Source organism: Cinclus cinclus, chromosome 4 (assembly GCF_963662255.1).
Source record: "Cinclus cinclus chromosome 4, bCinCin1.1, whole genome shotgun sequence".
Taxonomy (NCBI): Eukaryota; Metazoa; Chordata; class Aves; order Passeriformes; family Cinclidae; genus Cinclus; species Cinclus cinclus.
Genome location: NC_085049.1, coordinates 35,094,066 through 35,108,580, shown reverse-complemented (window position 1 = coordinate 35,108,580; position 14,515 = coordinate 35,094,066). Strand labels below are relative to the sequence as shown.

The 14,515-nt window shown below is 39.3% G+C and overlaps 1 protein-coding gene across 1 annotated transcript in view; it reads left to right on the top strand.

Moving 5' to 3' along the window:
- Window positions 1-14,515, top strand: part of MET (MET proto-oncogene, receptor tyrosine kinase) — a 65,948-nt gene that overhangs the window by 44,089 nt on the left and 7,344 nt on the right. The window contains exons 10-14 of the mRNA XM_062491077.1: window positions 1,440-1,658; window positions 7,071-7,217; window positions 9,238-9,394; window positions 10,211-10,351; window positions 12,708-12,938. Coding sequence (XP_062347061.1) covers window positions 1,440-1,658; window positions 7,071-7,217; window positions 9,238-9,394; window positions 10,211-10,351; window positions 12,708-12,938 — 895 coding nt within the window. The remainder of the gene's footprint in view (window positions 1-1,439; window positions 1,659-7,070; window positions 7,218-9,237; window positions 9,395-10,210; window positions 10,352-12,707; window positions 12,939-14,515) is intronic.

The following is a 14,515-nucleotide window of genomic DNA, read 5'->3' as shown; positions in this document are numbered from 1 at the left end:
AAGAGCTTAGCCCCATTCTTTCTGGGACACGTGTCAGATACGGTCTTTTATACTTTTTTAAAAAGTAAAAAGTTTGATCTGCTGTCAGGGCACAGTGCACAAGGGACTACTTACAGAGGGTTTGTAGAGTTGGGAGATAAATACTTCTGTGAAGCTGAAGCAACTCTGCTTCTGCCAGAAGTCCTTCAACACATCGTTGGCAGGCAGCATGAAAGGCAGGCACAGGGAAGGGAGTACACGATACAATAACAAACAAGCACTCTGCAGTTTGTGTGGTGCCGTCCAGCACACACTGTGCCTGCCACTGGTGTTTGTGAGTGTGCTCTTGACATTATAGGCAAAGTACTCCTGTGGAAACCTTCACAGTCTAGACAAAGTTGATTCTTCTAGAGCACCATTAATCTAATTAAAGATTAGATTGTTTTCTAAGGTGGGTAAGATGAAACCCCCTCTAGATGAGCTGTTGTCCCTCTGTCAGCTGCAAAGGCAGTTCAGACAAGTCCTGCATTTTGTACGGGGTCACATCCCCATAGCACAGAGCATCCTCTGGAAGGTCTTCTGATCACGGGGTGCACCAGCAGCTTTCCCCAGTGCAGGCTGTCGTGAGGAACAGTGGCAGAGTGAGGGGTGAGTGTGGCTTCATGCCTGTTGTCAGGCAGCTCCTGCGCTGCCGTGAGGGGCAAGCATCTTATCCCTGCTGGTCCGAGATACAGTGCAAAGCCTGTCCCACCATCAACACTCTCAGCAGGGGCTCGCGTGACTGCATACCTAGGCACCAAGTGCCACACATCTGGGGCCTTAAATACACATTTTTAGAAAGAAGAGACACTTTGCTAGCTTTTGTGACCCAGAATCTACTGTGGCTTTGGTTCTAAAGCCCTTTCTCACAAAGTCCTCAATGCCTTTCTGGAAACTTAGCTACACTGTGGGTAAACAGTACTTTACTTCTGTTTTCCACTGTTCCAGTTAGCATTGTTGGCTTTTACCTTGTCCTCTGGTCCCTTACTATTGCTTTGGTAGTGAAAAAGAAAGAGAAATACATGTTGCAGTCACTGTGACAGTCTGGGTAAGCTGAGCTATGGCTGCTCAGTACACCACGCTAGCCTCCTGATGGTCCTTGGCTTTGGAAATAATTTTCCATTAATTATCTGCAAAATATTTACTTTAAAAGTGCTGTGAACAATCAGGCCAGGAAGCTTGTTTACTTGAACATTTCCTCAACAAGAGTGCAAACACCATTGACATGAAGTTTTCATGCTTTTCTCCCAGCTCTACATAAATGCTGTGTAGCACTGCTCAGGATTTTGCTTTGGTTAAAGAAGAACAAGTCCCTTGGTGTTTATTTTTTCAATATATGTGTATTGTTAAAGAAAGTTGCATTAATCAGTGACTTCCTATGCATGTACTTACTGCAATTACCTCTTTCTTTTTTCTTATAGGCGTGTAGCCACCGCTCTAACTCAGAGATAATCTGCTGCACAACACCTTCACTGAAAGCTTTCAATCTCCAACCACCCTTTGTAACCAAAGTGTTCTTTATTTTTGATGGTGTCAGCTCCCCGTACTTTGATTTTGATTACGTAAATAATCCTGTTTTTAAGCATTTTGAAAAGACAGTGTTCATCTCAAGAGGCAACCAAAATGTTCTGGAAATTAAGGTAAGAAATGCTGAAATAAGTTTTTCAATTATTCGCAAGTGCACATCAGCAGCACAGGGTGGAACAGACGTTTTGATGAAATAAAGGAAGCCCCAAGAAAATGAGGGCAGAGAGAGCACTGTGTTCAGTACTGCATTCACCCAAGCCCAGTTGTCACAATTTAAAAGATGCAGATATGAAAACAAAGATGTATGTACCAGGGTGATTGTTGTCATCAGGTGAAGTGGAAGAGGGGTTTTCTTTCCTCATGGGTGGACCACACTGCATTAGATTCTGCTTGCAATAACTGCACCAGCAGTTCAGGATTAAACATGGCCAGCAGCCCAGAACCTGAAGTATGTGGTCTGCACACGAGCCCTGGCTCTTATTGAAATGTGCTTATGTGTCCTTCCTTACAAAAGATGTGGTCTAGCTTCTTCAGTTCTTCTGAGCTGAGGGAAACTCTGGCCTATGCACAAAGACACTCATGAGGATCAGTGACTGCTGTAGCCTAAATATTTATGGATCCATAAAAAATGCAAAGTTGATGCTGAATGCCTCTTCAAAGTGCAGTGAGAATAGCCTACACAGCACTGAGAAGCATCTCTTAGGGCCCTCAGTAGCACAGCTCACTCTCTACAGCAGTGCTGCGGAGAAAGTTAAATCCATTCTGTGAGAGTCCAATTTCTTGAAGTCTAGTTTTTCTGAATATTAAATAGAAAAGGTATAAATATGGGCATTTCTAGTTTATGAAAATTTATTAGTATTTATATCATATTTACATAACTATCAATAATTTATATAAAATATAATTGATAAAAATGTTTTATGGAAGACAATCAGTCTTAATGCTTGGGTCATCTCTTTGTGTCACTCCTGCACAGCTCTGTAAGCCTAAACTTCTCTCCCATCACAGTGAAGAAATCTTGAAGCCCTAAGGTCTTTGACTCCAAGATGGTCCAGTGGGCCAACTTCTGGGCTGCAAGACACCAGAAGGATTACTTCAGAGTTCCTGTCAGCCATGCTGAGTTCCAGTCAAACTCTGAATATTAATCCATCTCTTCAAAGTGTTTTGAGCAAATACCAAAGAATAATTGGTCTGATTTTTACTTTTTACCTTGTTTTTATTACTTGGAGCTCTTAGCCATACAATCTCTTCCTCAATGCAGAGCAAATCTCTTGTTCAGTTTTGGAGAAACGCGAGAAAGAGTTCTGGTGTGTGGGTCAGCAGAGATCTGGGAATATATAGCTTCTACATGGCTCAGTGCCTCTATGCAATGACAGTAGTGTTTTCCAGTATTTTCCAGGTCATGCATATCAACCAGTTGGAAAGAGGACTAATTTGGAAAAAAATTCAGAATCATGTAGACCTCTGGAGGTCTTCATAGTCTAACCCCATTGCTCAAAGCAGGGATAAATTAGAAATTAGGTCAGGCGGCCTATGGCTTTGTGTAAATGAGTTTTGAAAATATCCAAGAATGGAGATTCTACAGCTTTAAAACACTCCGCTCCACTAGCCTTGCATTGTATGTCTTATGCTTGACATCCCCTCCTAGCTCAGTGACCCTCTTTTGTATTTCATCCAGTTTGTCAGTTCCTCTCTTTTTCTGTGGGGTTCAAAACTTGACACAATTCTCAAGGTGTGGCACCACAAGTGCTGACCAGAGAAGAAAATCACCTTCAATCTACTGGCTTTGCTGCTGCTAAAATGTGTGCTGAGCCTTCATCACTAAAGCGGCATACTGCAGCCTAATTTCACATTATGGTCCAGTATATCAGTCGTTTTCCTATGTCTGATACCATCTGAAAGCTCAAAGACAGTGAGTCCTATCCCTTTGTCCAAGTTGTCAAAAAAGATTTCAAGTAGTATTGGTCCCAGTATAAGCCATTGACAAATGAAGATTTGATCTCTCTCCAATCTGTTTTTCACTCATTTTTTATACCATCCATCCAGCCCATACCATCCTAAGCTCATTGCTAGGACAAATTGTGTTGCAAAACTTACTGAAACCAAGGTCTACTTGTCCAATGCTCTCCTTTCATCTTGAGAGCCAGTCCTGTCTGCATAGAAGGTTGGTCAGGCAAAATACACTCTTGGTAAGCCTCTGCTGTCTGTTTCCAGTCATGGTCTTGTCCTTCCTCTGCCTGGAAGTGCATCAAGCCTGAAGTCCTGGTTGTTTCTTGACAACCAGCTGGAGAACAGCATTAGTGAAAGCTGGTCTCCTGGAAGGAGGCATGAACAGGCACCAATTTAACATCTTCCTCTAAATAGAATTAGTTATAGTGGGGTGCTTCTATCAAAACAGTGAGACAACTTTCATAAATTATAGTCAGGAGCCAAAAGAGCATTACAAGCCATATTGGCAACACTTTTCCCTTGCCCCATACCCACATTCAAAAATACAAGTTTACATGCCTCATGATCATATTTTGTGCAGTAATTAAGCAAGCTCAGCATGAAATTAAATGGTAGCTTGCTTCAGTGAACAGTCTGTTCTACCAAACCAAAGTTCCTTTATCTCTTTCTTAATTAGTTTCACAGGGGCGGAGGGAGCTTTTATCACAAGTTTTTCAATCTAACTAATCTAGTGTGACATATTTGGCTTTCATCAAATGACAGTGGGTACCAATTGAAATGTTCTGTTTGGTTTCCCCTGATGACCACAAGATGTTTTTGTAAGAAAATGTTATACACAATAAAACATTAGGTTTTCTCTTTAAGACACAGTCAGGGCACTGTGTGCCACAAATGCCAGTCCTCCTTGTCTTCAGTGCCAGCCTCTCAAAATCCCACATCATCACTGCCTTCCTCTGCCAAGTATAGTGGCTCTTTCAGGTCTCTTGGTGCCCACCATGCCAGTAGGGTCATGATAGAGTGGTACCAGACAACTCTCTGCTTCAACACCATGAAGACACCACTTCAGAAGTGCTCCTGTCTCCTGCCAGCATGGAAAGCTGTCAGGGCAGGAGAAATTCTGCTGTTTCACTGCTGAATCTGCTGAAAAGGACAGAGTCCACTTGCTGCCTCCCCCAGAAGCCACTGATCCAGACCTGCAAGCCGGGCTGTTGACAACCCAGAGCAACCTAGCTGTAAAAAAATAACAAAACAAAACAAAACAAAAAAACACCCCACCACAAAACTAAGCCACAAATAAATAAGAAAAGCATCTTTCTTCAGTTATCTCAGAGGCCTGGTCTGTTCTGGGATTGTGATTGTGCACTATTAAGTATATTTATAAATATAAATCTTCCACTGGAGAAATACATAGCACAGTTGTAATTCAATGTGTAACAATTGGCATACTATACAGCACATCTGAGATCTTGGCTGTGCTCCGGACTTCTGTCTTAAAACTCGGAGTCGGACAAGACTTAATAAATTGCCTACTCTGTTCTCAAGCCAGTGCAACACATTCTTTATGAGATAATCTTAAGGAAATCTTACCCGTTTATAGGTCACTCTATTGTCAATCTTCTTTCACATCACATAGGAAATTCTTACGCTCAAAACCTGGTCCAAAAGAGAGGGGTGTGGAAACAGTGGTTTCTGAAAAAGTTGAAGAGGAACCTCTGCAGCTGCAGCAATTCTTCATTCTGCCTAAGTCAACCTTCTCACTATGCTAAGGAGCTTTAAAAATGCTTCTGACACCAGTCTCAGAATTTCCACACCTTAATTAGTTTACTTGTCTTCTGCTGCTTTTAGACTTTTACCCAAGTTATTCCCATCTATCTAAAGTTGTGAGGTGGCTGTGCTATCAGATTGGGTTGCAACAGCTACCCAGTACAGCTTGAAGATTAATTTCTACAGCTTGCATTCAAGGGCATTGCTCACCAAGAAGGGGGTAATACACATTTGAAAAGAGGAAATATTTTTTCCCAGTTCTCACAGGAGCCAGTTTCCCCCTTTTCATAAAATGTTAGGGAAATTCTGTTGTCCCAAGAAGAGCAAAACCACTGCTGAAAGTGTTTTGAAACTCAATATATTTAGATATCATCATGAATATATTTGAAACTATAATATAATGGTAATGTAATGGTCATAGTAGTAAGAAAAAGCTACCAACTTTATAACTGGCTAAAGACCACCTTAGGAAATATCAGTATGATTTATTTTTTTTTCCATCAGTTTTGGTGGAGAGAAAATTCTAGGCTTTGATGTAGAAGAGACCACTCAACCATACTCTCCAGGAGATTATATTTATCCTGAAAGCAGAATAATTAAATTCAAATCTTTTGAGATACATCATTCAGAGGAAAGATTTGAACATGAATGTCTCACAATCTGCCACAAGTATCTATACTAATAAGCACTAAGCATTCATATGCTCTGTGGCCCAGGAATATTTTCTTACTTAACACCAAACAGAATGGCTTTAAGTAGACAGAAGACAGAGTGCAAAATGGACTTTTATGGCCAGCAATTAAAATGTATTTACCTGGAGTGTGGCTTTGCCATCAAAATAGAACATTAAACTGGCTTTCCTATACATTTATTACAATTTTCTCAGGGTTCAGTCTCATTCTGAAGCACATCTAAAACATATGCCAAAGATTATTTTTTGCCCCTCAGAATGGGATTCTTCTTTCCTTTCCAAGGCTTCACAGTGGTGTCAGCTGTGATGCTTTCCTCCCTTTTCATGGAAAACTCCCAGATCCAGCCCACATAAATAGCCTATGTTAGTCCCATACTCCCTTCTCCCCTTCTAATCCCACTTAATATGCCTCTTTCATCATGAGCTGGGCTGTACATGGGCTAGGGCAGCTTCTTAAATAGAGATGCACTCCTGAGCACAAAGGATCCAAAACTTGGCCTTTGGATTCTATTGTCACAATATCAGAAGGAATGATTTTTCATCCAAGTCTGGGATGTGAGAGCAGGTTTTCTGGGTAAAAAGTGTACTTTTCATGCCTCATCTTCACCAAGGTTTTTTTCCTTTTTGGTCTGTGGAACATGATTTTAACAGACTTGTGTATTATTATAATTCATAACTTCTTTTTGAATGCTTCACTTCTGCTACTATAACCACTTGCAAAACAAAATGTTTGAGATGCCTTTAGCTTGTGGATAATATAATACCAGTTTTGTGTAAACAACAGTGCTACATAATGTGTCCTTTCTTGAACAAATTATGCAAAAATCTAAACAGGACCAACAGGATTAATCCCTCAGACATTTACAGTTTCAGAAGTCTGTATGAGCTGTATGAATGACAGCAGATTTTATCTGAAAAGTCTACCATCCTACACTGACATGTCAGTCAAAGTCGCATTTACATAAAATAAGCCTACACATGCATATTGACAGGACAGTGTAAATTCTCATTAGTCTTTTATTTCACAATTTATTTTTCATTAAAAATATTTTCCAAGCTTGTAACTACTTAACTCTTATGAGATGGTTATGTAATATGAAGTTGATTTTTTTTTTCCAAGGGAAATTATATTGATTCAGAAGCTGTTAAAGGTGAGGTGCTAAAAGTTGGAAATAAAAGCTGTGAAAACCTTCTCCTGCAGTCAGAAACAATTCTGTGTACGGTTCCCAGCGATCTCCTGAAATCCAACAGTGAGCTAAATATAGAGGTGAGGCAACTACACCACACATGAGATATTAATGCCATTTTTATTATTATTCACAGTGTCACTATTAAACCAATAAACTTTAAGCCTAAATAAAATTTAAGCCTAAGCCTGTGCTTACAGAGCTATCTCTATCCCTGTTTGTCTGGGATGGGAATTCAAATAATATCAGCTATTTAAAAATAAATATGGTCATCATTGTTGTTAGTACCTGTTTGTACAGAGACTTTCTGGATCCTTAGTCACAAAGTAGCACCTGAACTAGGCACAGAAATAAAATTATAGTTATTAATCCAAACACAAGAGGAAACATGTGGGGAAGAATGAGAAGCTATAATGGAGTAGTTTTAGTTGGAACTCATAGGCCCATTTTTCAACAAAACATTCTGCTGCAGTCAAGAAGATCAAATCTTTCCTGAAAGGTTTTTTGGTTTTGGCTTTGCATTTTATAGTTAAATTTCAATTCTTTTTGTAAGAAGAAGACACTTAGGACAAATTATTGAGTCATTGCTTCAAAGTTGTCTCATTAGAGTCATTCAGTGTGCTACTGCAAATATAAATTGTAGACGTACTGTATTATAGAATAAGATGTAAATATTTTCAAAAGATAAAAAATAAATCATTAATACATTTGTACCTTTCTAAATATATGAAAAAAAGGAAATTGGAATGGGATTACCTTTAAACTATGAAACTGCACTCTGATTCACTGAAAACAGTGGAGACTTTGCTGGTCATGGAATTGGGGCTAGGATCAAAGTCTATGTGATCTCTTTGAAGCAGGGATATCTATTTTTTCTATGTCTTTATAGCATTCATCTCACAGGATCCTGGGCTGTGAATGATATTCCTATGTGCTATTACAATCTAAGTAAATAGTAATAACTAATTTGATTTATTGATATGGTAACTAATAATTAATTTCAATATTAATTTCTTTTTTAAAGGAAGTACTCATTTTCTTGGATACATCAGGCAAACTATAAAGTTAGATGCAGCTCTCCTTTTGATGTAGGTCTCCCAGACTTTTAAGTGCCTAGCTTCATATACTACTTGTGCACAAGTTGCATCCAGTTAATATGTTGTATTTTTACATATGCAACCAGGATTAACATTGCATTCAATTATTTCTACTATATGATGTTTTCTTAACCTCTGAGTAACAGATATGTGTGACATGTTTCATGCACAGAAAAGAGCAAAACATAAAGGGGTTAAATAAGGTTTCTACTTGTTTACTGGCAAGGAGACTCAGAAATTGCAGTCTGCCCAGCGAAGAAGAAAATTTGCTCTTTTGACGGGCAAATCCATCATTACAGTACCCAGAGGGATGAATTCCACAGGAGGAAGAGAAAAGATGGCCAAATGCATTCCAACTGACTGAGCTAGTGCTGTGTGACCTAAAACAGTTTTTCCCTTTTAGCTGCTTGGTGTTAGTTTGGTTGTTGGTTTTTGGGGTTGTTTTGTTTGTTTTGTTTTGTTTCTTTAAACTGTCAGCAAGCTAGAAGCTGGCAAGGGACAGGCTCACGTGACCTTGGGAACTAAAATGCAAGAACGCTGTCAACAGGAGAGTGAGTTTGATGTTACAGCATATTTATGCCAGAAGGACACACATTAAAGACAGTTGGGCTATTTTTTTCAATGTACATCTCAGCCCATATAGCCCTAGGCCCATTCCGTGTACCATATGAGTAAAAAGCATGCATTTAACATTTTGAATTGGCATCTGCTAACAGTGGAACCCCATTATCCAGAGTGCATGTGAGTGCATGCTGTGTATCAAATACAGAGCTGTGTCACTACCAGAGCTCTTGAAGGTGACAAATGAGTCATAAACATGTAGATCAGTTTTCATGTACACCAATATAACAATTTCTATATTCACAGTGTCTTATCTCAGTACAGCATCACAAAATTAAGATTTAATACATACGGGACATATCAGCTCATACTTCAGTACTAATAATCTTGTTCTTACTTGTCTTTGGAAATCATTATATTTTTTTTTTCTTTGTTATTTCAGTGGAAGCAAGAAGTTTTGTCAACAGTTATCGGAAAAGTGCTGGTCCAGAAAGATCAGAATTTCACGGGACTAATTGCTGGAATTCTTTCAACATTAATCTTAATTTTTATCATTTTGGCGGTTTTCTTCTGGAGAAGGAAGAAAAAACAGATTAAAGGTCCATCATAGTCAATCCCATCAAATAATTCCATTATTATCTTAGATTTTAAAAACTGACATAATTTTATGCTTTGCTTAACTGTCATGCATTGCCCTGTTGTAACCTGTCAGTAGAGGTTTCACAATCAAGTTCCAATGTTTAGTTGCATTTCAGTGCTTGGCAAGAGCCTGAGCTGGGTGAAAGGCCACATTACGCCTTAAGCAGAAGGATTTCTAAGGAACTCTGAGCTATTAGGAAAACTTAGTAACTTCTCTTCCCTAACCAGCTTTGGAAGACGGTATGAGTAAATGGCATGCATGGAATCATGAGTACTTCAGCTTCATCCAGTTGCCTGGCATTCCTCCAGGCTGTGCCTGAGTTGTGCAAGACACAGAGCACTTCAGTCTCCTGGTCTCTTTTTACCCCACATCAGGAACTTGTTCAGACTCTGGTTCTTCTCTGGTCCCTGTGTCTGGGTTTCCTTCCAGTGGGAGCTGCCACACTATGTAAGGTGGGAGGAGGAGGAGGGGAGCTAGTGTATAACCAAGTCTTGTCCTGATGTACAGTCAGACCATGAAGCTGGCCCTAGAGTCTTCAAAGCTGTCTTTGACCTTCCAGTGTAGCTAAGAGTGGGTCTTCAACACAAGAGTTTTTTTGCAGAAAATCTTGCACTATAAAAATAGCTCAAGTTCAAATCCTGCCCATCTGCCACAGCAACAACATGACCCTCTTCCCACCATAGCAGAACATCTAGATTTAAATAAATAGATAAATCAGCATTGGCATGCCAAAAACATTAGGATTTTCTAATATTGCTTTCCCCTCCCCCTTCAGATCTGGGAAGTGACCTAGTTCGTTATGATGGCAGAGTGCACACTCCTCACCTGGACAGGCTGGTGAGTGCAAGGAGTGTAAGTCCAACAACAGAAATGGTTTCAAGTGAATCTGTGGACTACAGATCAACTTTTCTAGAAGGTACGCCTCTATTAGGAATCAATATGGAGGATATTTTACACATTGTTATTTTCATATATCTTCAGATGATAGCTATTTCTGTCAGTATCCTAATTGGAGTTTCTCATCTGAGTTGTCTGTGTCTGCATTTTTGGGACTGTCATGTGTTCACAGGCTTACTATTTTAACTGAGCTTCTCAGGTGCTTCCCAAGATGAGGGTGCAAATGATTTTTGTTCATGTTGAAGGAATAAATAAAATACAATTAGTAAAAACTCTCTGTAAGTATGCTCCACAAGTTATTAGGAACTAGTGTATATAGTGATTCTGTGCTGTCATGAGATCCATCACACCATGGATAAATCTGTTCTGAAAAGGCTGATTTTAACGACAGCATCAACTGGCTGTAGGTTTAGTGTGTCTCAGTGACTTCCTACAGTTATAATAAAGCAGTTTTGTTGGCCCAACATGGAACATGGAGTCTTGCAAACTGGTATTATTCTGTCAGTTAATTCCCCTCCTGTAAAATGGGACATTGCATAATGCAGAAATGTTAATTTTAAAAATTAAGCTAAAAGGATATGAAGACTGTGACTAATTGAATAGAGGTCCATGTGCACTGTTATGCCAGTCTCAGGGAAGAACAGTCCTTTGCCAAATATATTTTTGCACTGTATAGTAAGGTTTTAAAGTGGGTATTCTTCAGACAAGAAGTCTGCCACACTTATCATACGATGCTAGGCTCCTTTAACCCCTGCGGAGACCATGTTCTGTGATTACCATTAAAGAGCCTTTATCTATTAGGAGTTACCACATTACGATGTGTGAGATGTCACAGATGTTTGTTAGTCTTGGTGTAGACATAGTCTTGTACTATGTCAGGTGCTGCTGTATACAACGCAATCGAAATAACTCCAAATCTTTATTCCACATTTGTAAGCCACAATCACGCAGCTATCTGAGACACAGGCCTGCTCCCAGCTTCCCGTATTATTCTTTAATTGCTGCCACCAGCTCATACAGGAAGTTTCTTGATTGAAAAATTTCCAAAGGGAAGGGAAAGCCTTTGCTTTCCCTTTGGTTAGGAGGGAAAGTGGTACATAAGACAAAACTCCAAAGATGGGAGGTAAATCCACAGTGGTCATGCAGCCACTGTGTACTGGCAAAGTACAGTGGAGAGTGCAACCAAGAAGGGCATGTGTTCATCTAATGTTCCTGTAGCAATGTCAATATTATCAAAGAATAAAATAAAAGAAACATTAAAAAACATGCAGGTTTACATTTAGCAGCTGCAAAAACTATTTTGCAGCCATGGCTAGATTGTTTTACTGTGTTTATTAAATAGATATTTGCCCTTAGTTACATTTGTAAGTTGTAGGCGTTGATATTTTTGCTCCTAGATGAAATAACAGAGTATTTCTCAGCACCCAGAGTGATAAAAGCACTTTATAAAAATTTCACAAGTTTTATGCAGAAGTAAATAAAGCATGTCTGTACAATACTTTTTACTTCTTGTAATAAGATACCTGATAATTTCTGTTGGTAAATTTACTCCCCTTTTTTTGTTTTTGACCCTGGACTAAATTCAGCTCACTGACTCCACTGAAATAATTCCAGACTGATATTAGTATAAACTAAACATAGTTCTTTAATTCAGTCACACAAAATGCTGGGAAAAAGGTTTTAAACAAAACCAATTTGAAATACCTGAACAACATGCCAGTGATAAAAACATATTCTCAGATAGATACTCCTGGATTTACTGAAATATTTTAGTTTCTGCTGTATCAGATGGCTCATGTTATTTTCATGAGTAGCACCAACTGTATTATCTTCAGCAGTTACAGGAAATGAATCACCTCTAGGCATTTCCCTGGTTGAATATTTACTATTGGAATAAATATAGCTTGTCACCAGCACTTTGGAAACCTTTGTGAATTGTAAAGTTCCCTACCAAATTAGAACATGACAATAATAAAAAGCTTCATGTTCTTAATTGTTCACTACCTCTTCCTCCTCCCATATTGCTGTCATTTTTCTGTTTTACTCTTGTTAGTCCCAATTGCTAGAAATGCTATAACCTCTGTCTGGCAAGAATTGACAAGGCTTCATTCCATCTCCTCAGAAAAGTGGAAGTTTTGCCATTTACTTTCATAAAAGTAGAGCTGAGACAAGCATAAGTTTCTAGTGACATGGTTTTCCTGGATGTTGGCAGATTACCAATGCATATTTTCATTCTCCCTTTGTGACCAAAACTTCCAAAAAGCCAAGCCACTTCCAAACTGATAAAATCAAGCCTTGCTTACCAATGCAATAAAACTCTTCATTTTTCAAGGAGAAGTTTGAAAAGATTATAACAGTTTCTGTTCATTTTGCAGATCAGTTTCCAAGCATGTCTCAGAATGGATCATGCAGACCTGCCCAGTATCCTCACTCTGACCTCTCCCCGATTCTGTCTAGTGGAGACTCAGATTTAGCCAGTCCACTTCTCCAAACTAATGTCCACATTGACATCAGTGCCTTAAATCCTGACCTCGTCAAAGAAGTGCAGCATGTGGTTATTGGTGCTGACAGTCTGATTGTGCACTTCAGTGAAGTAATAGGAAGAGGTGGGTACTGCAGCTCTTACCTTGCAAACTGCTCCTCTTTTTGCACACCCATTCATTATAAGTCATTCTGAATAAGGTGTCTACACAGAGATTTTTATCAAGCTTTTTAGCTCCTATAGCATTGCCTGCCATGCACTGAATCAAGGGGGAATGAAGGGGCTTTCCTTTGAAGTCAGTGCATTTGATCAGTTGGAGAAGACACCATCAACAGGAAGGAGTCTTCCAACTAATGAGGCTCTTTTGAACCCATGGACTTGGCTGGTCCCCCTCCAACTGCCTCACTCTCACCCTTTCCCAGGCTACAGAAAGCTCAGCCATGGCTTCTGATCCATGAGGCTGTGGTATGGGAGTGAATCTGCCGTAGGACATTATGTGAAACCTAAGGCACACACCTAAATGTCAGGGGACGCGAGGCAGAAACACAAGTGACTTTAAACTTGGATGACACAGGAGTGTCATTAGACACTGCAGTCATTAGAGTATACAGTAAAAGTCCCCATGGCCCAGGTGAAATGCCCACACCCCTTTTCCCTCCTCAAGTTTCCATGAGCTCTGAGGAATTTGCTGCTTCTTTCCTCCCAGCAAATGCTCTTCATATCACCTCATTCCTCTCATGCAAGCTGCAGAAATATGTAGCTCCTGATTCACTTCCCCTTAATTTTGTCCCTGATTTAGCAAGTCTCCTACTTTTCCCTCATCACTCCTATTCCTCTACATCTTCATAAGCAAGTTCCTTTCAGCTTTCATAGCCCAAGGCAGTATTTCTGTTAGGGACATTTTTAAACTCTGCATGATTGAGTACTTATTAGTAACCAAAGTGCAAACTGGATTTTCAGTATTTCTGCAGATTATGCATGAGAGGTCTCTTGTTGAGTATCAGAATACTGATAAAAAATTGGTTATAAATTATATTCTTAATGCCTTTTCTGCAGGACAAGAGCCACAAATCAAAGTCAGTGTGTTTCACTTCTATGTATTACACTTCATCATCCCCAAAGCAAGGGTGGGCCTTCTTCTTTTCTTTTTTGTTTTGGAAAACTCCAAGTAATTTCCCTTTTTTAAAATGTTGAAAACTATCTGGAATGACACAAAGATAATTAACCATTTTAAACTTTCTCCTTTCTAACCAGAAATGGGCCAAACCCCAAAATATTTTAGACACACCCAATCCAAATTTTAGGATTTGTGCCCAGGCTCCAAGCAATCTGTGGTCTGATGGGATTTTAGTTGTTTTTATAAAACAAACTTTGGATTAATTTTACCTCAAGCCAAAAGCAAAGCTCTGACCAGAGCTTATGACTGGAATGTAGTAAAATTAATCAGATAGTCTTGTTCTCTGTAGAACTCACGCTTTAAAAAAAATTTTGTTTTCGAACTGCAAATATTAGTATTTTTAAAGTATCCAGTAAGTAGTTCATCTGTGAAAGAAAGCCACAACTGCACATACATAGTTTGATTTAGAGAAATTAATGTGTGAGCCTGGAGCTCAAACTTCACTGTTTCCCAAACTGGTAAATTTGACTTCTCATAGAGAGTTTTGGTAGACAACATCATTTGCTTGGCAAGAAAGCACAGGA